The sequence below is a fragment of the Rhinoderma darwinii genome, chromosome 6, assembly GCF_050947455.1.
Source record: "Rhinoderma darwinii isolate aRhiDar2 chromosome 6, aRhiDar2.hap1, whole genome shotgun sequence".
Classification (NCBI taxonomy): Eukaryota; Metazoa; Chordata; class Amphibia; order Anura; family Rhinodermatidae; genus Rhinoderma; species Rhinoderma darwinii.
Window position 1 is genome coordinate 141,198,570 of NC_134692.1, and position 26,353 is coordinate 141,224,922.

The 26,353-nt window shown below is 41.2% G+C and overlaps 1 protein-coding gene across 4 annotated transcripts in view; it reads right to left on the bottom strand.

Moving 5' to 3' along the window:
• Nucleotides 1-1,551: 1,551 nt before the first annotated feature.
• Nucleotides 1,552-26,353, bottom strand: part of SMIM22 (small integral membrane protein 22) — a 38,355-nt gene continuing 13,553 nt past the window's right edge. The window contains exons 1-4 of one of the 4 annotated variants that reach the window (XM_075830708.1): nucleotides 18,793-18,833; nucleotides 14,084-14,242; nucleotides 11,874-11,956; nucleotides 1,552-2,189 (exon numbers count right to left, since the gene is read on the bottom strand). In XM_075830708.1, the coding sequence (XP_075686823.1) occupies nucleotides 2,139-2,189; nucleotides 11,874-11,956; nucleotides 14,084-14,213 (264 nt within the window). In that variant the 5' untranslated portion in view covers nucleotides 14,214-14,242; nucleotides 18,793-18,833 and the 3' untranslated portion in view covers nucleotides 1,552-2,138. The other 3 variants (XM_075830710.1, XM_075830711.1, XM_075830709.1) reach the window with 3 other exon arrangements.

Below are 26,353 nucleotides of genomic sequence, written 5' to 3' on the forward strand. Positions count from 1 at the left end.
ATGTGGTATGAAGCACGGCGCCCTCATAATGGAATCACGGGTGGACATGCTGCGGAAATCTGAGGATGACCCCCATAGGGGCTGCAGATCACATCTTAGAGGATTTGCTTAAAAGGATCTGACAGAATCGGTCGAGTAAAGAATCCTTGTTTCTTCTCCATTCACACCCAAAGTTAATGTAATAATAGTGCTGGTTCCTTCATGGAATCTCTATATATTTTACCTACGCTCCCTGCACAGTCATGTGACCTAAGCGCTTCGCTCGGACTGTGTATCTGTGCTCAGAGCTCCCACAATGCACTGCTCTCCGCCAGCAGATCTTTGACTTTATCTTTCTGTCTGAACGGAGAAGAAAACCTCATCTGATCTGTTATTCGTTACAACTTATTGCGGATAATTAACACATACATATAACATTACTCCCCGAAACTCCACACTCCTCTTTTATTGGTTCTGACCTTTGATTTGCGTCTCGAAACTGTAGTGCGACACACTCCCCCGCCCGCTTATATTTCATGGCTTAGTGGCTGCAGCGTATTTGCCATCCTTCAACAAGGATGGAAGTTGAGTAGATGTACAGTCCTCCCAACAGTCCTAATCTGGACTGAAATAGTCCCGTCATCTGAGAGGATGAACAAAATTATCTGTGAAATTGTATTGTCCCAAAATACCAAATAACATAATGAAGAAGCTGCAGCCACCAATTAAGTGATGACCCCGGAGGGACTTAACTAGAGGTTTTCCGTCCCTTTAAATAGCCATGAAAAGCAAAAGACCTGTAATGTCCTAAAAGTAAATCCAGGCTCCTCCCCCTTGTTGAGGCTCCTCCCCCGCACCCTCGATCCGCAGTTTTTTATAGGGTTGTATGGAGCATCTCAGCCGTCCCTCTTTACTACACTGCGGCAATCCTAGTGAAGTAGGACAGGGAACCCCCAGTCTTGTGATCGGTGGGGATCACAACAGTCGGTCCTTCCTAATCTAACTGTTTAAGGTCAGAAAACCCCTTTTCGACTTAATATATGGAGGTCCCCAGTTCAGAACCCCCATCGATTGCCTTTTATGAGTGTCGCTCTGGAGGACTGAGCACATACCATGCATTATACAGACAGCCTAGTGATATCAATGGCCACTGTGTAATACTACTTTTCTCCTGTGGTGGCGCTGCAGGGAAACTGAACAATTACTGACAGGTTTCCTCCCAGATTACAGCTGATCGCCGGGGGTTCCAGCAGGAGGAGACTTTGTGATCTGCCTTTAATCAGGAACTCGTCTAACCAAAAGGGATTTTCCAAAGAAAACAACCCCGTTGATGGCTGGAATATTCCTTTAAGACTCCGCAGGTCCTTGGGCACTAAGACCTGGGCCGCACGTAGTGACTTTTGCACAGTTTCAATTGTGCAACATTCTTTTACTTCACGTAGTCAACGGAAATGTCACATGACTGTCACGGTTGCGTGCAATAATCATTGATGGCGTCCGCTACTGTCACATGACTCCAATGTTGCAGTCAACTTATATTAGGTGAAGTTGCCCTTTAAATGTTCAAGAGAATTCATCAAGAGGTTAATATAAAACGTATTTATTTAATTTAGATTGATTTGGCTGAGAACGTAGATCTGGATCACATGACGCTGCTGAACTTACTGAAAGATTCATGTCCATTACTTTTTCTACTCTGTAACCCTTTGTGTTCTAAAGCCTAGTGTCCTTTACTTTCCTACTGTAAGTGCTCTCTAAGCTCCGCCCCTTGTTGAGGTTCTGCCCCTTTTTCAAAAGCTCCGCCCCTCTGTATGTGCAGCTGTTTACTTATAACTTTTTTATTAACTATGACTAAAAACTGAGCCATAATAATGCACTGCTCTGAGGTCACAGAAATTCTGAATACAGCTCAGCCATACCTCCTTCTAGAAGTGAATGTTGTTATTGCAGCTTATAGCGGCACCAGATATAATAATTTGGTCTATTTATAGAAGACATTGTTGGTAGAACGTTATAAAGTCCTACAAATCATAATGATCCCTATGGAAAAAGTTTTTCCTTTTAAAATCAGTCATAAGAATCAAAGCGCATAACATTTAAAGACCTCAGTTGTTTCATTTCATTGGCTTCAGTAGCGATCAAACCAGAGAGAGGGAGGATTATGGCTCCATAGCGGGATTATCAACCCCAACTTTGTGTTTGTATTTTCTCTGTAGAAAGAAAAAAAATGTATGTAAATACTATAATACTGCCCCCTATATATAAGAATATAACTACTATAATACTACCCCCTATATACAATATAACTACTATAATACTGCCCCCTATATACAAGAATATAACTACTATAATACTGCCCATATATACAAGAATATAACTACTATAATACTGCACCCTATATACAAGAATATAACTACTATAATACTGCTCCCTATATACAAGAATATAACTACTATAATACTGCCCCCTATATACAAGAATATAACTACTATAATACTGCCCCCTATATACAAGAATATAACTACTATAATACTGCTCCTATATACAAGAATATAACTACTATAATACTGCCCCTATATACAAGAATATAACTACTATAATACTGCCCCTATATACAAGACTATAACTACTATAATACTGCCCCTATATACAAGAATATAACTACTATAATACTGCCCCTATATACAAGAATATAACTACTATAATACTGACCCTATATACAAGAATATAACTACTATAATACTGCTCCTATATACAAGAATATAACTACTATATTACTGCCTCCTATATACAAGAATATAACTACTATAATACTGCCCCTATATACAAGAATATAACCACTATAATACTGCCTCCTATATACAAGAATATATCTACTATAATACTACCCCCTATATACAAGAATATAACTACTATAATACTGCCTCTATATACAAGAATATAACTACTATAATACTGCCCCCTATATACAATATAACTACTATAATACTGCCCCCTATATATAAGAATATAACTACTATAATACTGCCCCCTATATACAAGAATATAACTACTATAATACTGCTCCTCTATACAAGAATATAACTACTATAATACTGCCTCCTATATACAAGAATATAACTACTATAATACTGCTCCCTATATACAAGAATATAACTACTATAATACTACCCCCTATATACAATATAACTACTATAATACTGCCCCCTATATATAAGAATATAACTACTATAATACTGCCCCCTATATACAAGAATATAACTACTATAATACTGCTCCTCTATACAAGAATATAACTACTATAATACTGCCCACTATATACAAGAATATAACTACTATATTACTGCCCCCTATATACAAGAATATAACTGCTATAATACTGCTCCCTATATACAAGAATATAACCACTATAATACTGCCCCCTATATACAAGAATATAGCTACTATAATACTGCCCCCATATATAAGAATATAACTACTATAATACTGCCTCTATATACAAGAATATAACTACTATAATACTGCCCCTATATACAAGAATATAACTACTATAATACTGCCCCCTATATACAAGAATATAACTACTATAATACTGTCCCTATATACAAGAATATAACTACTATAATACTGCCCCCTATATACAAGAATATAACTACTATAATACTGCCCCCTATATACAAAAATATAACTACTATAATACTGTCCCTATATACAAGAATATAACTACTATAATACTGCTCCTATATACAAGAATATAACTACTATTATACTGTCCCTATATACAAGAATATAACTACTATAATACTGCCCCTATATACAAGAATATAACTACTATAATACTGCTCCTATATACAAGAATATAACTACTATAATACTGTCCCTATATACAAGAATATAACTACTATAATACTGCCCCTATATACAAGAATATAAATACTATAATACTGCCCCTATATACAAGAATATAACTACTATAATACTGCCCCTATATACAAGAATATAACTACTATAATACTGCTCCTATATACAGGAATATAACTACTATAATACTGCTCCCTATGTACAGGAATATAACTACTATAATACTGCCCCCTATATACAAGAATATAACTACTATAATACTGCTCCTATATACAGGAATATAACTACTATAATACTGCTCCCTATATACAAGAATATAACTACTATAATACTGCTCCTATATACAAGAATATAACTACTATAATACTGCCCCCTATATACAAGAATATAACTACTATAATACTGCCCCCTATATACAAGAATATAACTACTATAATACTGCCCCCTATATACAGGAATATAACTACTATAATACTGCTCCCTATATACAAGAATATAACTACTATAATACTGCTCCCTATATACAAGAATAGAACTACTATAATACTGCTCCTATATATAAGAATATAACTACTATAATACTGCCTCCTATATACAAGAATATAACTACTATAATACTGCCCTCTATATACAGGAATATAACTACTATAATACTGCTCCCTATATACAAGAATATAACTACTATAATACTGCTCCTATATACAAGAATATAACTACTATAATACTGCCTCTATATACAAGAATATAACTACTATAATACTACCTCTATATACAAGAATATAACTACTATAATACTGCCCCTATATACAAGAATATAACTACTATAATACTGCCCCTATATACAAGAGTATAACTACTATAATACTGCCCCCTATATAAAAGAATATAACTACTACAATACTGCCCTCTATATACAGGAATATAACTACTATAATACTGCTCCCTATATACAAGAATATAACTACTATAATACTGCTCCTATATACAAGAATATAACTACTATAATACTGCCCCTATATACAAGAATATAACTACTATAATACTGCCCCCTATATACAAGAATATAACTACTATAATACTGCCCCCTATATACAAGAATATAACTATTATAATACTGTCCCTATATACAAGAATATAACTACTATAATACTGCCTCTATATACAAGAATATAACTGCTATAATACTGCCTCCTATATACAAGAATATAACTGCTATAATACTGCCTCTATATACAAGAATATAACTGCTATAATACTGCCCCCTATATACAAGAATATAACTACTATAATACTGCTCCCATATATACAAGAATATAACTACTATAATACTGCCCCTATATACAAGAATATAACTACTATAATACTGCTTCAATATGCAAGAATATATCTACTATAATACTGCCCCTATAAACAAGAATATAACCACTATAGTACTGCCCCCTATATACAAGAATATAACCACTATAATACTGCTCCTATATACAAGAATATAACTACTATAATACTGCTCCTATATACAAGAATATAACTACTATAATACTGCTCCTATATACAAGAATCTAACTACTATAATACTGCCCCCTATATACAAGAATATAACTACTATAATACTGCCTGCTATATACAAGAATATAACTACTATAATACTGCCCCCTATATACAAGAATATAACTACTATAATACTGCCTCTATATACAAGAATATAACTGGTATAATACTGACTCCTATATACAAGAATATAACTGCTATAATACTGCCTCTATATACAAGAATATAACTGCTATAATACTGCCCCTATATACAAGAATATAACTACTATAAAACTGCCCCTATGTATAAGAATATAACTACTATAATGGTGCCCCCTATATACAAGAATATAACTACTATAATACTGCCCCCTATATACAAGAATATAACTACTATAATACTGCTCCTATATACAAGAATATAACTACTATAATACTGCCTCCTATATACAAGAATATAACTACTATAATACTACCCCCTATATACAAGAATATAACTACTATAATGCTGCCCCCTATATACAAAAATATAACTACTATAATACTGCTCCTATATACAAGAATATAACTACTATAATACTACCCCCTATATACAAGAATATAACTACTATAATACTGCCCCTATATACAAGAATATAACTACTATAATACTACCCCCTATATACAAGAATATAACCACTATAATACTGCCCCCTATATATAAGAATATAACTACTATAATACTGCCCCCTATATACAAGAATATAACTACTATAATACTGCCCCCTATATACAAGAATATAACTACTATAATACTGCCCCCTATATACAATAATATAACTACTATAATACTACCCCCTATATACCAGAATATAACTACTATAATACTGCCTCCTATATACAAGAATATAACTACTATAATACTGCCTCCTATATACAAGAATATAACTACTATAATACTGCCCCCTATATACAAGAATATAACTACTATAATACTGCCTCCTATATACAAGAATATAACTACTATAATACTGCCCCTATATACAAGAATATAACTACTATAATACTGCCCCCTATATACAAGAATATAACTACTATAATACTGCCTCCTATATACAAGAATATAACCACTATAATACTGCCCCTATATACAAGAATATAACTACTATAATACTGCCACTATATACGAGAATATAACTACTATAATACTGCCACTATATACAAGAATATAACTACTATAATACTGTCCCAATATACAAGAATATAACTACTATACTACTGCCACTATATACGAGAATATAACTACTATAATACTGCTCCTATATACAAGAATATAACTACTATAATACTGCTCCTATATACAAGAATATAACTACTATAATACTGCCCCCTATATACAAGAATATAACTACTATAATACTGCCCCTATATACAAGAATATAACTACTATAATACTGCCCCCTATATACAAGAATATAACTACTATAATACTGCTCCTATATACAAGAATATAACTACGGTACTATAATACTGCCCCCTATGTACAGGACTATAACTACTATAATACTGCTCCTATATACAAGAATATAACTACTATAATACTGCCCCCTATATACAAGAATATAACTACTAGAATACTGCCCCTATATACAAGAATATAACTACTAGAATACTGCCCCTATATACAAGAATATAACTACTATAATACTGCCCCTATATACAAGAATATAACTACTATAATACTGCCCCCTATATACAAGAATATAACTACTATAATACTACCCCTATATACAAGAATATAACTACTATAATACTGCCCCTATATACAAGAATATAACTACTATAATACTGCCCCTATATACAAGAATATAACTACTATAATACTGCCCCTATATACAAGAATATAACTACTATAATACTACCCCTATATACAAGAATATAACTACTAGAATACTGCCCCTATATACAAGAATATAACTACTATAATACTGCTCCTATATACAAGAATATAACTACTAGAATACTGCCCCTATATACAAGAATATAACTACTATAATACTGCTCCCTATATACAAGAATATAACTACTATAATACTGCCCCCTATATACAAGAATATAACTACTATAACACTGCTCCCCTATATACAAGAATATAACTACTATAATACTGCCCCTATATACAAGAATATAACTACTATAATACTGCTCCCTATATACAAGAATATAACTACTATAATACTGCCCCCTATATACAAGAATATAACTACTAGAATACTGCCTCTATATACAAGAATATAACTACTATAATACTGCTCCTATATACAAGAATATAACTACTATAATACTGCCCCCTATATACAAGAATATATCTACTATAATACTGCTCCTATATACAAGAATATAACTACTATAATACTGCTCCTATATACAAGAATATAACTACTATAATACTGCTCCTATATACAAGAATATAACTACTATAATACTGCTCCTATATACAGGAATATAACTACTATAATACTGCTCCCTATATACAAGAATATAACTACTAGAATACTGTCCTGGAGAAGAATAAGAATTGATCGGAGAATTTTCTGTTCCTGGATGTTAGTGATTCTGCTTTCCATACATTCTGGTCTCTTAGGCCTCATGCACACGACCGTATTTTTTCCCACCCGTAAATACTGGCGTAAATACGGGTCCAGTGTCACACGTATTCGACCCGTTTTGCACCAGTAGTTACGAACCCGTGCCCGTAAATATGGGTCCGGTGTCACCCGTATTCCACCCGTCATTACGAGAGCTCCATAGACTTCTATGGACTGTCCGTGCCGTTATTACGGCCTGAAATAGGACATGTTCTATCTTTTTCAACAGCACGGGCACCTTCCCGTGAGAAAACGGGAAGGCACCCGTCGCCAATAGAAGTCTATGAGCCCGTTATTACGGGTCGTAATTACGACCCGTAATAACGGGAGTTTTTACGGTCGTGTGCATGAGGCCTTATGCCTGGTGAGATATTATGAGCTGTTATCTCTTCGTTGATAATACATTATAACGCTGTAGATTAGATAGTCGTTTTTCCTGTCGTGTTTCCTGTATCAGAGATTAGTAATTCTGTGATAATATTGTATGTATTTTCGGGGTGGGACTAGTGGAGATTTCTGCGTGACAAGAATGATCCAAGACTAAATGCTGGTTCACGAGGGCTGATTTTTTTTTGGCCCACAACGACTGCTGATATAACAAGTTGATCGGCGATCACCACATTATAAGTGTCCGGTCTCCTACATAAGGAGATCGGCACTGTAATGTAGGTGACAGTAATGCTTTTTATTTAGAAAAACGATCTATTTTAAACCACTTTATGAGCGATTTTTAGATTTATGCTAATGAGTTTCTTAATGCCCAACTGGGCGTGTTTTACTTTAGACCAAGTGGGCTTTGTATAGAGAAGTGTATGACGCTGACCAATCAGTGACCAATCAGTGTCATACACTCCTCTCCATTCATTTACACCTCACTAGCGATATAGTTATATCACTATGTGCAGCCACATACACACACTATAACATTACTGCAGTGTCCTGATAATGAATACACATCACTACCAGCCAGGACGTGATGTGTATTCAGAATCCTGACACTACTGAATCTTTTCTGTGAGATTCCAGCAAGGCAAGCGTAATCTCGCGAGATTATAATGTAACCTGTCATTTCAATGAGATTACGCTTGCCTTGCTGGAATCTCACAGAATAGATTCAGAAGTGTCAGGATTCTGAATACACATCACGTCCTGGTTGGTAGTGATGTATATTCATTATCAGGATACTACAGTAATGTTAGTGTTTGTGTATGTAGCTGCACATAGTGATATAACTATATCGATAGTGAGGTGTAAATGAATGGAGCGAAGTGTATGACGCTGATTGGTCAGCGTCATACACTCCTCTGTACAACGCCCCCTTGGTCGAACGTAAAAACTTGGGTGCTCTTTTCTAATATTATTTGGGCACTGTATGATGGTATTACTTAGGCGCTCTATTCTATTGTTAGTTGGGCACTGTATGGCGGTATTACTTGGGTGCTCTATTCTACAATTATTTGGGCACTGTATGGCGGTATTACTTGGGCGCTCTATTCTATTGTTAGTTGGGCACTGTATGGTGGTATTACTTGGGTGCTCTATTCTACTGGTATTTGGGGACCGTATGGCGGTATTACTTGGGTGCTCTATTCTACTGGTATTTGGGCACTGTATGGCGGTATTACTTGGGTGCTCTATTCTACAATTATTTGGGGACCGTATGGCGGTATTGGGTGCTCTATTCTACAATTATTTGGGCACTGTATGGCGGTATTACTTGGGTGCTCTATTCTACAATTATTTGGGCACTGTATGGCGGTATTACTTGGGTGCTCTATTCTACAATTATTTGGGCACTGTATGGCGGTATTACTTGGGTGCTCTATTCTACAATTATTTGGGGACCGTATAGCGGTATTACTTGGGTGCTCTATTCTACAATTATTTGGGCACCGTATGGCGGTATTACTTGGGTGCTCTATTCTACAATTATTTGGGCACTGTATGGCGGTATTACTTGGGTGCTCTATTTTACAATTATTTGGGCACTGTATAGCGGTATTACTTGGGTGCTCTATTCTACAATTATTTGGGCACTGTATGGCGGTATTACTTGGGTGCTCTATTTTACAATTATTTGGGCACTGTATAGCGGTATTACTTGGGTGCTCTATTCTACAATTATTTGGGCACTGTATGGCGGTATTACTTGAGTGCTCTATTCTACAATTATTTGGGCACTGTATGGCGGTATTACTTGGGTGCTCTATTCTACAATTATTTGGGCACCGTATGGCGGTATTACTTGGGTGCTCTATTCTACAATTATTTGGGCACTGTATGGCGGTATTACTTGGGTGCTCTATTTTACAATTATTTGGGCACTGTATAGCGGTATTACTTGGGTGCTCTATTCTACAATTATTTGGGCACTGTATGGCGGTATTACTTGGGTGCTCTATTTTACAATTATTTGGGCACTGTATAGCGGTATTACTTGGGTGCTCTATTCTACAATTATTTGGGCACTGTATGGCGGTATTACTTGAGTGCTCTATTCTACAATTATTTGGGCACTGTATGGCGGTATTACTTGGGTGCTCTATTCTACAATTATTTGGGGACCGTATAGCGGTATTACTTGGGTGCTCTATTCTACAATTATTTGGGCACTGTATGGCGGTATTACTTGAGTGCTCTATTCTACAATTATTTGGGCACTGTATGGCGGTATTACTTGGGTGCTCTATTCTACAATTATTTGGGCACCGTATGGCGGTATTACTTGGGTGCTCTATTCTACAATTATTTGGGCACTGTATGGCGGTATTACTTGGGTGCTCTATTTTACAATTATTTGGGCACTGTATAGCGGTATTACTTGGGTGCTCTATTCTACAATTATTTGGGCACTGTATGGCGGTATTACTTGGGTGCTCTATTTTACAATTATTTGGGCACTGTATAGCGGTATTACTTGGGTGCTCTATTCTACAATTATTTGGGCACTGTATGGCGGTATTACTTGAGTGCTCTATTCTACAATTATTTGGGCACTGTATGGCGGTATTACTTGGGTGCTCTATTCTACAATTATTTGGGGACCGTATAGCGGTATTACTTGGGTGCTCTATTCTACAATTATTTGGGCACTGTATGGCGGTATTACTTGGGTGCTCTATTTTACAATTATTTGGGCACTGTATGGCGGTATTACTTGGGTGCTCTATTCTACAATTATTTGGGCACTGTATGGCGGTATTACTTGGGTGCTCTAGTCTACAATTATTTGGCCACTGTATGGCGGTATTACTTGGGTGCTCTATTCTACAATTATTTGGGCACTGTATAGCGGTATTACTTGGGTGCTCTATTCTACAATTATTTGGGCACTGTATGGCGATATTACTTGGGTGCTCTATTCTACAATTATTTGGGCACTGTATGGCGGTATTACTTGAGTGCTCTATTCTACGATTATTTGGGCAATGTATGGCGGTATTACTTGGGTGCTCTATTCTACGATTATTTGGGCACTGTATGACAGTATTACTTGGGTGCTCTATTCTACTGGTATTTGGGCACTGTATGGCGGTATTACTTGGGTGCTCTATTCTACAATTATTTGGGCACTGTATGGCGGTATTACTTGGGTTCTTTATTCTACTATTAAAGTCCTGGAATGTCGAAACCTAATCCTGGGCTTTATCCAATGTGACACCCAACACAGGGAGTGAAATGTCGTACATGCCTAAGAAGCTTTGGCACATTTGCGCATTGTTAGCCGGCTCCTATATCTTCCAGCCCTTTCGATGAATCTCCCCCAATGTTTATCTCTCTATGGTGCATATTTTATCCACGAGCCCCAGTATCTGGCGGAGATGACAGCCTGGTCAGCAGGGAGTAGCGTTTATAGGCAGGCGTAGACGTGCGTTACCTTGTTCACTTGGGAATCGCAGTCACAGCAACAACAGCAAAAACATCTGATGAGAACCAGGACGACGAGAAGGAGGATGAGCCCTGGGGACAAAAAAGACAGATGGGGTCACTCAGAACCACGGAGACATATTCTCAGGATAACCGCGCCAAATCAAAGGGAGAACAAATGTAAAGGGTAGGTCCACCTTATATACACGGTATTTGTATTGTCTTGGTATTGTGAGCAGTTTCAGTGAAGTACTGACCTATTTGCCATAGTATAGCGCCTAAGTAAGTGCACCTGTTGGGGAATGGGAGCAGATAAATGAGTGAGAGCGCTGGCATGGCATTATTATATGGGGGTGGGCATTATGTGAGCATTATATGGCAGTATTATTTGGGCACTGAGTGTTTTGCTCCACTACGTTTACAGGTCCGACAGCTACAACATGTCCATCTCTGGAGACCTAAGACGTGTCACTCGTGGCAGGAATGGCTAAGTCGCCGTTCCCTGTTGTAGAGTAGATCACCGCTGACACTTCATGTGATTGATCTGTTTGGGAAGTGCTGACAGAAGGAAAATCGTTTCTCAGAATTGTGCGGATTTTCATCTCGGAATGAGCAGAGTCATTAATGGGTCGGTTGATGTGACGCTCGGATGCGCACAGTTAAAGGTGACGCAAAGCTCAGTCATTTATTCTAAAAACGGCTGCAGTAAAGGGATCCCGGATCTGATGGTGACGGAGGCCGTGTAGTATATGTGCAGTAAAGTGTCACTGACCGTCTTTATAAGGTGGGGTGGACTGTATGTTCTCTTTCAACTCGCTCACCCATCTGCTCAGGTCCCCATTCAGCGATTCATGTGCTCACTGGCTCATCTACTCGAGTTCACTCACTTACCTACTCACCAATTCAGTCATTTAATAGCTCACTTACTCAGGAGCTCACCTAGTCACTCGCTTCTGCAATCAGGAGCTCATCCAGGTGCTGAATAACTCACTCACTCAACAACTCAGATGCTCAATAACTTGCTTAGGAATTAACTCAGACACTTAACATCTGACTCACTTAGGCACTCAATAACTCACGTGAGAGCCCACTGAAGTACTAAACCACTCAGGCACTCAATAACTCGCCTATTTAAGAGCTCACATAAGCACTCGCCTAGTGAGACACTGAATAACTCACTCCTTTAGGTGCTCACTCAGTTGCTCAATATCTCACTGAACTAGGCACTCAACTCACTCAGGAGCTCACCTAGGCCCTCATTTATGCACTTACGTAAGAAGGAGCTCACCCAGGTACTCACTCAGGTGCTGAATAACTCACTCAGGCACTCAATAGCTCGCCGAAGCACTGATCTACTCAGGCACTCAACGCACTAATTTAGAAGCTCACTCACTCAGGCACTCAATAACTCGCCTATTAAAGAGCTCACTCCCCAGTGAAATGCTGAATCACTCATTTAGGAGCTCACTCAGGCACTCAATACCTCAGGAACTCTCTGTTGTTCAATATCTCACTCAACTAGGCACTCGACTCACTCAGGAGCTCACTCAATAACGCACTCATTTAGGAGCGCAATGACTCAGGGACTCAATAACTCACTCATTTAGGAGCACACTCACTTAATGACTCAATAACTCACTCATTTAGGGGCGCACTCACTCAGGAACTCAATAACTCACTCATTTAGGAGCGCACTCACTTAGGGACTCAATAACTCTCATTTAGGAGCACACTCACTCAGAAACTCAATAACTCACTCATTTAGGAGCGCACTCACTCAGGAACTCAATAACTCACTCATTTAGGAGCGCACTCACTTAGGGACTCAATAACTCATTTAGGAGCGCACTCACTCAGAAACTCAATAACTCACTCATTTAGGAGCGCACTCACTTAGGGACTCAATAACTCACATATTTAGGAGCACACTCACTCAGGAACTCAATAACTCACTTATTTAGGAGCGCACTCACTCAGAAACTCAATAACTCACTTATTTAGGAGCGCACTCACTCAGAAACTCAATAACTCACTTATTTAGGAGCGCACTCCTTCATTTAGGAGAGCACTCAGGGACTTAATAACTAAGGAGTTCACTGAGGTACTCACTCACTCATGAGTAACTCATAACTCCCCCGCCTAGACACTCTCTCAGGATTACCTCGGTACCCCATTATATCACATTTTGGGGGTAAAAAAATAAAGATATAAAAATCTCACCTATAAACACAAAGAAAATGACAAATGCCGCAATATCCCAGTCGGACTGGAACATCTGTTTGGTGGCGATCCGTCCCACGACATCGTTCCACTGATCCTCCAGCTGCTGAGCGATATTACCGCTGGACATTGTGCGGGAGCTTCTCCGTTATCTCGTCACTTCCCCACCGATCAAAAAAGACAAATATCACATCAATGAACAACAGGGCGGCCAAAAAAAACGATGAATAAATCTATATTTTTTATTTTTTTTATTTCCGTCTAAAATTAAGAAAAAATATTTCTGTAGAGCGTTTCTTCTATTTTTCCGTCAGAGCTGGGTGACAACCAATATGGCCGCCATTACAGCCCCTACGCAACGAGGTTTTCTGAAATGTAGACACGAGGCACTGGGTGCTGCAATACTGTACATTTGCCATTCACTACCCTGGGAAAGCTGGGTGATAAACCCTGTGCTTGCTGTGTTATAAGAGGAATCCGAGAATTAAATCGTCTCCACGAACCATCGCGACGAGGGTGAGATTTGCATCAGCCGGACACTGGATGTTGCCAATTGTTTTGTTGCCATGACGACTTCTATCAGTGTTAGAACCAAATGTATCTGTTTTCTCTTGTCTGTTTACATTATGTATTTCTTTATTTATTTTAACTCTATGTTGCTACATGAAAACCATCAACAAGCTGCTGGTGACTTGTCTGGGATTCTACCTGTTATTAATTGGGTTATCTGAATGTTAATTAGTGAATGAGCCGTAATTGGAATATAAATAATGGCACAGTAAGATCTGTCAGTAGCAGTTAGCCTGCATGCTGATGGTTTCCAGGCAGCAGCTTTTTTATTTTTAACACTGGCCCCTCATAAAAGGGGAAAACGAGCGCAGGATCCCCCCTATCATATCCATATGCCCTAATTATAGGGTATATGGACAGGGGTTTTCCCCATCTCCAGGCTGCACTTTTACTTACCCAGCCAGCAGTGTTATGTAGTGTGAGTGTCGCGGCCGCACCTTATACTGCAGAATAAATATACGTCCTTGTTCCGTGTTGTGTGAGCCAAGAACATGATTTACCTGCGTCTAGTGTACAATAATAATACCAGTCATAGTGACCCTATAATATTACCAGTCATAGTGACCCTATAATAATACCTGCCATAGTGACCCTATAATATTACCAGTCATAGTGACCCTATAATAATACCTGCCATAGTGACCCTATAATATTACCAGTCATAGTGACCCTATAATATTACCAGTCATAGTGACCCTATAATAATACCAGTCATAGTGACCCTATAATATTACCAGTCATAGTGACCCTATAATAATACCGGCCATAGTGACCCTATAATAATACCAGCCATAGTGACCCTATAATAATACCAGCCATAGTGACCCTATAATAATACCAGCCATAGTGACCCTATAATATTACCAGCCATAGTGACCCTATAATATTACCAGTCATAGTGACCCTATAATAATACCAGTCATAGTGACCCTATAATAATACCAGTCATAGTGACCCTATAATAATACCAGTCATAGTGACCCTATAATAATACCAGTCATAGTGACCCTATAATAATACCAGTCATAGTGACCCTATAATATTACCAGCCATAGTGACCCTATAATAATACCAGCCATAGTGACCCTATAATAATACCAGCCATAGTGACCCTATAATAATACCAGTCATAGTGACCCTATAATAATACCAGCCATAGTGACCCTATAATAATACCAGCCATAGTGACCCTATAATAATACCAGTCATAGTGACCCTATAATAATACCAGCCATAGTGACCCTATAATAATACCAGTCATAGTGACCCTATAATAATACAAGCCATAGTGACCCTATAATAATACCAACCATAGTGACCCTATAATAATACCAGCCATAGTGACCCTATAATAATACCAGTCATAGTGACCCTATAATATTACCAACCATAGTGACCCTATAATATTACCAACCATAGTGACCCTATAATAATACCAGCCATAGTGACCCTATAATAATACCAACCATAGTGACCCTATAATAATACCAACCATAGTGACCCTATAATATTACCAGCCATAGTGACCCTATAATAATACCAGCCATAGTGACCCTATAATAATACCAGTCATAGTGACCCTATAATAATACCAGTCATAGTGACCCTATAATAATACCAGCCATAGTGACCCTATAATAATACCAGTCATAGTGACCCTATAATAATACCAGTCATAGTGACCCTATAATGATACCAGTCATAGTGACCCTATAATAATACCAGCCATAGTGACCCTATAATAATACCAGCCATAGTGACCCTATAATATTACCAGCCATAGTGACCCTATAATAATACCAGTCATAGTGACCCTATAATATTACCAGTCATAGTGACCCTATAATAATACCAGTCATAGTGACCCTATAATATTACCAGTCATAGTGACCCTATAATAATACCAGTCATAGTGACCCTATAATATTACCAGTCATAGTGACCCTATAATAATACCAGTCATAGTGACCCTATAATAATACCAGTCATAGTGACCCTATAATATTACCAGCCATAGTGACCCTATAATAATACCAGCCATAGTGACCCTATAATAATACCAGCCATAGTGACCCTATAATAATACCAGTCATAGTGACCCTATAATAATACCAGCCATAGTGACCCTATAATAATACCAGCCATAGTGACCCTATAATAATACCAGTCATAGTGACCCTATAATAATACCAGCCATAGTGACCCTATAATAATACCAGCCATAGTGACCCTATAATAATACCAGTCATAGTGACCCTATAATAATACCAGCCATAGTGACCCTATAATAATACCAGCCATAGTGACCCTATAATAATACCAGCCATAGTGACCCTATAATAATACCAGCCATAGTGACCCTATAATAATACCAGCCATAGTGACCCTATAATAATACCAACCATAGTGACCCTATAATATTACCAGCCATAGTGACCCTATAATAATACCAGCCATAGTGACCCTATAATATTACCAGCCATAGTGACCCTATAATAATACCAGCCATAGTGACCCTATAATAATACCAACCATAGTGACCCTATAATAATACCAACCATAGTGACCCTATAATAATACAAGCCATAGTGACCCTATAATAATACCAGCCATAGTGACCCTATAATAATACCAGCCATAGTGACCCTATAATAATACCAGCCATAGTGACCCTATAATATTACCAGCCATAGTGACCCTATAATAATACCAGCCATAGTGACCCTATAATATTACCAGCCATAGTGACCCTATAATAATACAAGCCATAGTGACCCTATAATAATACCAACCATAGTGACCCTATAATAATACAAGCCATAGTGACCCTATAATAATACCAGCCATAGTGACCCTATAATAATACCAGCCATAGTGACCCTATAATAATACAAGCCATAGTGACCCTATAATAATACAAGCCATAGTGACCCTATAATAATACCAGTCATAGTGACCCTATAATAATACCAGCCATATTGACCCTATAATATTACCAGTCATAGTGACCCTATAATAATACCAGCCATATTGACCCTATGTCTATTACATGGGCAGTTTGTCGCCCGTGTTCACAGTATTTTTACAGCTTGTCGATCTGCGCTCGTCGCGTGGCATTAGGGGGGGGGGGGCCTGATCTACCGGAGCGGGTGACAATTCTTTAATTTGGGCACAGATGGGTATTTTGTGGGCGCGTTTCTTCCTCCTGTTCTCCGCACCTCATCTGTAGATATTAATTATTAGATCCTGGGTTCCCCGTGTCACGTTTTCGCCTGTCAATAGTTCATTACAATCCTCACACCTTCATCTATGTGACCGATCAAAACCTGGAGCCCCAGAAATATTCCAATGTTGGGGTGGTCTGAAAACGGGCACCAGACCCCCTGATATAGTGAGTGCCCTAGAAGAGTATTTTGAAACATTGATGGGGTCACCAGGACCCTCTGCTCTGATGGACTGTTGGCATCCATTGAATTCAGTGTGTTTGTCTGTCACACTTTAAGATCTCTGCTTGCTGTAAGTGGATGAGAATATCCTTATTTTTATTTTTTTATTTTTTTTACATCCAAAGGCTGAAAAACCAGTCCTGACCCAATAATTCTTACCACTGAGGGTTTGTTACAATTGTATCCAGTCTACACAATCCTAAACAGCCTGGATTGATACATTTTATCTTCACTAATACATTGTAACAAACTATCAGAACAGGAGAGAGATTTGGGCTGCTGCTGTGTTGAGATCACAGAGGATTGTCTAGACTCCATGCAATTGTAGCAAACCATCAGCTGTGCGAAGTGTTAGGTTTGTATAGGTTTTCAGCCTCTGGATGTAAACAAGAATGTTCCCATTCACTGATGGCATGCAGAGATCTTGAAAAGGGTGAAGAAATGAAACACAAAATATATTAGAAAGTTGCAGAACTTTTCATTATACAACGATTAGGCTTCATTTACATAAAACTGGAGAATCCCTTTAGGGCCCGGACTATGATGTATGATGGGATGTGGCACATAGTGTGACATTGTGACGGCACCACAGCTGATATGTAACATCGCACAGGACGGACATGACCGGGATTATACGGAATATAGATTCTGACTATAAGGGGTAAGAGAAGACTGGGGGGAGGGGGTACATACCTGCTGTGGAGGGCAGCGCAGCCTGTGTCACCTCTTCCTGCACTGCGGGTAGGTGTGCCCATCACTGACCGCCCAGGTGAGGAAACCTGTATGACAACCTGCGGAGGAGGGGGGGGGGTCTGCAGGTATCTTCTTACAGTGGATGCTGGTTAACCCCTCATGTACCAGCACTTCAGTGTAAGATTATATATATACTATGTACACCCCTTCCCTATTGTGGGTTTTTACCCTACTCCACCTACATGCAGAGGGTGCACTGTATGAGACCCCCGCAGTAGTGACGATGTTGATATTGCCATACCCCCAAACTGTCCCGGATGCCACCATTCACTATGTAACGCAGGCCGCAAGCGCTTCAACACAAACCGGGGGAGACATGCAGAGGGACATCCCCCACTCATCAGGGAAACGGTGTTTGGATGTTTTTTATTTTATTAGACAAAAAAAGCATAATACTGTGTGGGGGGCACTATGGGGACATTATACTGTGTGGGGGGCACTATGGGGATATTATACTGTGTGTGGGGGCACTATGGGGACATTATACTGTGTGGGGGGCACTACGGGGACATTATACTGTGTGGGGGGCACTACGGGGACATTATACTGTGTGGGGGGCACTACGGGGACATTATACTGTGTGGGGGGCACTACTGGGACATTATACTGTGTGGGGGGCACTACGGGGATATTATACTGTGTGGGGGGCACTATGGGGACATTATACTGTGTGGGGGCACTACGGGGACATAATACTGTGTGGGGGACACTACGGGGACATTATACTGTGTGGGGGCACTATGGGGACATAATACTGTGTGGGGGTCTCTAATGGGACATAATACTGTGTGGGGGACACTATGGGGACATAATACTGTGTGGGGGGCACTACGGGGACATTATACTGTGTGGGGGGCACTATGGGGGCATTATACTGTGTGTGGGGCACTATGGGGATATTATACTGTGTGGGGGCACTATGGGGACATTATACTGTGTGGGGGGCACTATGGGGACATTATACTGTGTGGGGGGCACTATGGGGATATTATACTGTGTGGGGGGCACTATGGGGACATTATACTGTGTGGGGGGCACTATGGGGACATTATACTGTGTGGGGGGCACTATGGGGACATTATACTGTGTGGGGGGCACTATGGGGACATTATACTGTGTGGGGGGCACTATGGGGACATTATACTGTGTGGGGGGCACTACGGGGACATTATACTGTGTGGGGGCACTATGGGGACATTATACTGTGTGGGGGGCACTATGGGGACATTATACTGTGTGGGGGGCACTACGGGGACATTATACTGTGTGGGGGGCACTACGGGGACATTATACTGTGTGGGGGGCACTACGGGGACATTATACTGTGTGGGGGGCACTACGGGGACATTATACTGTGTGGGGGACACTACGGGGACATTATACTGTGTGGGGGGCACTACGGGGACATTATACTGTGTGGGGGGCACTATGGGGACATTATACTGTGTGTGGGGCACTATGGGGATATTATACTGTGTGGGGGCACTATGGGGACATTATACTGTGTGGGGGGCACTATGGGGACATTATACTGTGTGGGGGGCACTATGGGGATATTATACTGTGTGGGGGGCACTATGGGGACATTATACTGTGTGGAGGCACTATGGGGTATTATACTGTGTGGGGGGCACTATGGGGACATTATACTGTGTGGGGGGCACTATGGGGACATTATACTGTGTGTGGGGCACTATGGGGACATTATACTGTGTGGGGGGCACTATGGGGACATTATACTGTGTGGGGGGCACTATGGGGACATTATACTGTGTGGGGGGCGGGGACATTATACTGTGTGGGGGGCACTATGGGGACATTATACTGTGTGGGGGGCACTACGGGGACATTATACTGTGTGGGGGGGCACTACGGGGACATTATACTGTGTGGGGGGCACTATGGGGATATTATACTGTGTGGGGGGCACTATGGGGATATTATACTGTGTGGGGGGCACTATGGGGACATTATACTGTGTGGGGGGCACTATGGGGACATTATACTGTGTGGGGGGGCACTATGGGGACATTATACTGTGTGGGGGGGGGCACTATGGGGATATTATACTGTGTGGGGGGCACTATGGGGATATTATACTGTGTGGGGGGCACTATGGGGATATTATACTGTGTGGGGGGTACTACGGGGATATTATACTGTGTGGGGGGCACTATGGGGACATTATACTGTGTGGGGGGGCACTATGGGGATATTATACTGTGTGGGGGGGCACTATGGGGACATTATACTGTGTGGGGGGCACTACGGGGACATTATACTGTGTGGGGGGCACTATGGGGATATTATACTGTGTGGGGGGCACTACGGGGACATTATACTGTGTGGGGGGCACTATGGGGACATTATACTGTGTGGGGGGGCACTATGGGGATATTATACTGTGTGGGGGGGCACTATGGGGACATTATACTGTGTGGGGGGCACTACGGGGACATTATACTGTGTGGGGGGCACTATGGGGATATTATACTGTGTGGGGGGCACTACGGGGACATTATACTGTGTGGGGGGCACTATGGGGACATTATACTGTGTGGGGGGCACTACGGGGACATTATACTGTGTGGGGGGGCACTACGGGGACATAATACTGTGTGGGGGGCACTATGGGGACATTATACTGTGTCGGGGGGCACTACGGGGACATTATACTGTGTGTGGGGGGGCACTATGGGGACATTATACTGTGTGGGGGGCCCTATGGGGACATTATACTGTGTGGGGGGCACTATGGGGACATTATACTGTGTGGGGGGCACTACGGGGACATTATACTGTGTGGGGGGCACTACGGGGACATTATACTGTGTGGGGGGCACTACGGGGACATTATACTGTGTGGGGGGGCACTATGGGGACATTATACTGTGTGGGGGGCACTACGGGGATATTATACTGTGTGGGGGGCACTATGGGGACATTATACTGTGTGGGGGCACTACGGGGATATTATACTGTGTGGGGGGCACTACGGGGACATTATACTGTGTGGGGGGCACTACGGGGACATTATACTGTGTGGGGGGCACTATGGGGACATTATACTGTGTGGGGGCACTATGGGGACACTATACTGTGTGGGGGGGCACTATGGGGACATTATACTTTGTGGGGGGCACTATGGGGACATTATACTTTGTGGGGGGCACTACGGGGACATTATACTGTGTGGGGGGCACTACGGGGACATTATACTGTGTGGGGGGCACTACGGGGACATTATACTGTGTGGGGGGCACTACGGGGACATTATACTGTGTGGGGGGCACTACTGGGACATTATACTGTGTGGGGGGCACTATGGGGACATTATACTGTGTGGGGGCACTATGGGGACATAATACTGTGTGGGGGTCTCTAATGGGACATAATACTGTGTGGGGGACACTATGGGGACATAATACTGTGTGGGGGGCACTACGGGGACATAATACTGTGTGGGGGGGCACTACGGGGACATTATACTGTGTGGGGGGCACTACGGGGACATTATACTGTGTGGGGGGCACTATGGGGACATTATACTGTGTGGGGGCACTATGGGGCATTATACTGTGAGGGCTGAACTGGGTGTGTTTGGGCAGAGTTAGAGGCGTGGCTTAACAGGGTCATCATTTGCTGAGACTCTTCGCACGCCGCGTCTGTTGTCCATCTTTACGGTAAATGAATGTTGGGAGTTATGATTTTTTGGCTTCAGGGTTTTTCCAGTCTTATGAAGATAAAGTGGATCACAGACAATGCCTTTCATTGTGGAGCCCCGGCTGTAATAATCTGATCGCCGCAGGTCAAGTTGACTTTGCCAGAGGATACCCGGCCGCCATTCTCCGTTCTGGCTCAAAGGGAGTGGGGGGCTCCTGAGCGGCGGACCCCTCGGTGACTTCCATATGGACAGGGATTATTTTCATCAGACAACTCCTTTAATCTTTGTATAATGAATAGTTCTGCAATTTTGTGTATCAATTCCTCACCTTTTAAAAAAATCTCTGTTTGCATTCAGTGAATGGAAACTTTTTTGTTTATATCCAGAGACTGAAAACCTCCTGATGTTTGTCGCATTGAAGCATTGCTACAATTTCAAGCCTGTCCTGACCTGGTCCTGCTCACACAGCTGCTACTATTCATTTTCTAATATACTTTGTGTTTTAGTTCGTCATCTTGTGTAAGACCTCTGCTTGCTGTCAGTGAATGGGAACATCCTCATTTGCATCCGGAGGCTGAAAAAAATCGTACAGAACCTATACTTCTCACTTCTGATAGTTTGCTACAATGTATCAAGTGTGGAGTCCATATCTGTCATGAGTCTATAGTAACACACAGTCCCTGAATGTCTTTACCAGTGCAACCATTCTATACTGGACACGAGCTGCCTCTGCACCGGGTCGGACATATAGATATGAACTTTATAGAGTATAATCCGCATTAAGGGTCAGTATACAGCAGGGGGCGCTGTGTCACTCACAATACTTCAACATTGCTGCTTTTAGTAGTAGAGCATTAACCTAAAGGTACAGGGATTGGGCCCTAACATTACCTCTGCGCAGGGGCCCTTCACATCTGTCTGTTCTCAGGTGATGACGCTGAGATCAGTCCTATAATAACACGTGTGGCGCAGTGATGGTGGTCGGAGGCGCATCAGCCATTAATGTAATCAGCAAATGTCCTGACAGGTTGTTATAATCCTCAGAAGCGTAGCTGAGTGACGTCTGTGGACAGGAGGGCTGCTGGGGGGTACATGATAAACTGTTTTTGGGGTAAGGATGATAATGTGTTAAGAGGAAGGGGCCAGGGGCATACGTACCTCGTACTTCTGCTACGGGGCCCATAGAGAGTAGGGGCCCATGCCACGTTGGTGTTATCCCCATTTAATAAGTGTTTAGTACCTGCACAGGATTGTGGTCTGAATAGGGGCTGCAATGTTAGTGAATACGGAATGGGACGGTAGGGCTCCGGGACCTCCTGCTGCTGGTTGGGTGTCTGCTGGTGTCAAGCAGCTGCTGAAAGGCCCTGAAATGTTATCTTTGCTGCAATCCTCTTTTACACGACTGGATGAGGCCAAACTAAGCTGTGGACTGCCCATAGCAGTAGTTTTCAACCCCTGACTCCCGAGCTGTTGGGAATCTACAACTCTCAGCGTAAGGCATGCAGGGAGTTGTAGTTTCCCACATGTTGGAGAACCTGGGGTCGGAGACCACTGTTGTATGGCCAACAGATCCTTGGTGATGGTTATTAAGAAACAAATGATGCCATCAAGGTCAGGAACACAAGAGGGACCTGATGGGAGCTGTAGTACAGATCTGTAGAACGGCTGGTGATCATGTGACTGGCGCTGCCTCTGAGAAGGACGACCTGGCAGCCGGGACTTGTATTATTCATGTGGTTGTTATTAGTGGTAATTACAGCTCAGCTCTTTTCCAGATTTAATTAAAGCAAACTATCGCAATTCCTCGAAGACACTTCATCATGGCCCTGAGACCGAATCCGGCGTGACAGCGACACATTGTGAAATGTCGCTGAGCGTTCACAGGACGATTCCTCCATGTAGACGGAGAGTCACACACGTATGGATACAAGGACTGGGGCATTTACAGCATCTGGTGGAAAAAAAAACACACTGCTCGATAGGTACTCATCACCGCGACCCTCACAAAGTCACCAATACGCTCCAGTCAATGTGATGTTGTATCGAAGTGCGTCACCACGACACTCCGTCACCAATACGCTCCAGTCACTGTGATGTAGGATTGAAACGCGTCACCGTGACCCTCACAAAGTCACCAATACGCTCCAGTCACTGTGATGTAGGATCGAAACGCTTCACCGTGACCCTCACATAGACACCAATACACTACAGTCATTGTGATGTAGGATAGAAATGCATTATCGCGACCCCCACAAAGTCACCAATACGCTCCAGTCAATGTGATGTTGTATCGAAGTGCGTCACCACGACACTCCGTCACCAATACGCTCCAGTCACTGTGATGTAGGATCGAAACGCGTCACCGTGACCCTCACAAAATCACCAATACGCTCCAGCCACTGTGATGTTGGATCGAAAAGCATTATCACGACCCTTACAAATTCACCAATACACTCCAGTAAATGTGATTTTGGATCGAAACGTGTCACTACGACCCTTAGTCACCAATACTCTCCAGTCACGGTGATGTAGGATTGAAACGTGTCACCGTGACCCTCACATGGACACCAATACGCTCTAGCCACTGTGATTATAGATCGAAATGCATCCCGGTAACACTCGCAAAGTCACCAATACTCTCCAGTCACTGTGATGTAGGATCGAAACGCATAATCGCGACCCTCACAAAGTCACCAATACGCTCTAGTCGCTGTGATGTGTCGAAACGCATCACCGTGACCCTCACAAATCCACCAATAAGCTCCAGTCACTGTGACTTGAATCGAAATGCGTCACCACAACCCTCACAAAGTCACTAATACGCTGCAGTCACTGTGATGTAGGATCGAAATGCATTATCGCGACCCTGACAAAGTCACCAATACGCTCCAGTCACTGTGATTATAAATTGAAACGCGTCACCACGAAACTCACAAAGTCACAATACTCAACATTAGGGAGATCTATGATGTAAGGTATATTGAAACAAAGTGGCCATTAATTCATCTTAGCGCCCCCAGTGTCCGGAGGGAGTATTGCATTTGACGCATTTGATTTTGCTGACGGTCATCCCCTCCCCCAGCTCTTCATTTAATCCTCATTATGTCCTGCGCTCCGCTGAGCTGTATTCATCGTGTATATACATCTTCATCACTATCGGCTTTTTATGGATTTTTACTTTGTTTCCTTTTGTCTTTCTGTGTTCATTTCTCTTCTCATTTAATGACCTCTTCATTATATCCCATTATAATCGACAGACGCCCCACCGCCTCCTCGTCGCCCCTTATCTCCATCCCGCAGCGTGACATCAGATCTTATTTGTCAACATGAAATGTATTTTGTGAACAGAATTGATGCCGAGATGTAACAAAGTAACAAACGTCCCACAATCCGCAAAATGTTCATCTGTATCAATGTACACAATCATATTCTGTGTCACAAAAATAATCTAAAATAACGTCTAGAGGATGTTTAGTGGGTGCAGATGCCCCCAGATTATCACTTTGTTTGGCCATTTTATACATTTCCTAAAATTAAGGGTCTATCAGATACCATTTAAAGGGAAACACCACCCATTAGACGACCTCATGAATAATCTGTCCTGGTCATGTGATGAACTCACAGGTGCAAATGGACTCTTTTGGCATCTGTAGGCTCAAGCTGCTGCATTATCTCCCCCATGCTTTACACTGCAACGCTGCTTGGCTAGATTGACTGCTTTATATAAGAGTAAAGCAGGCTTAATTACATCCAAATCAGAGAAGAAAAAAAATTCTGGCTGCTCCATCGGACTCTATATGTATGGAGGTATAAGAAAGCGTGGCTTCTAGGGGAAAA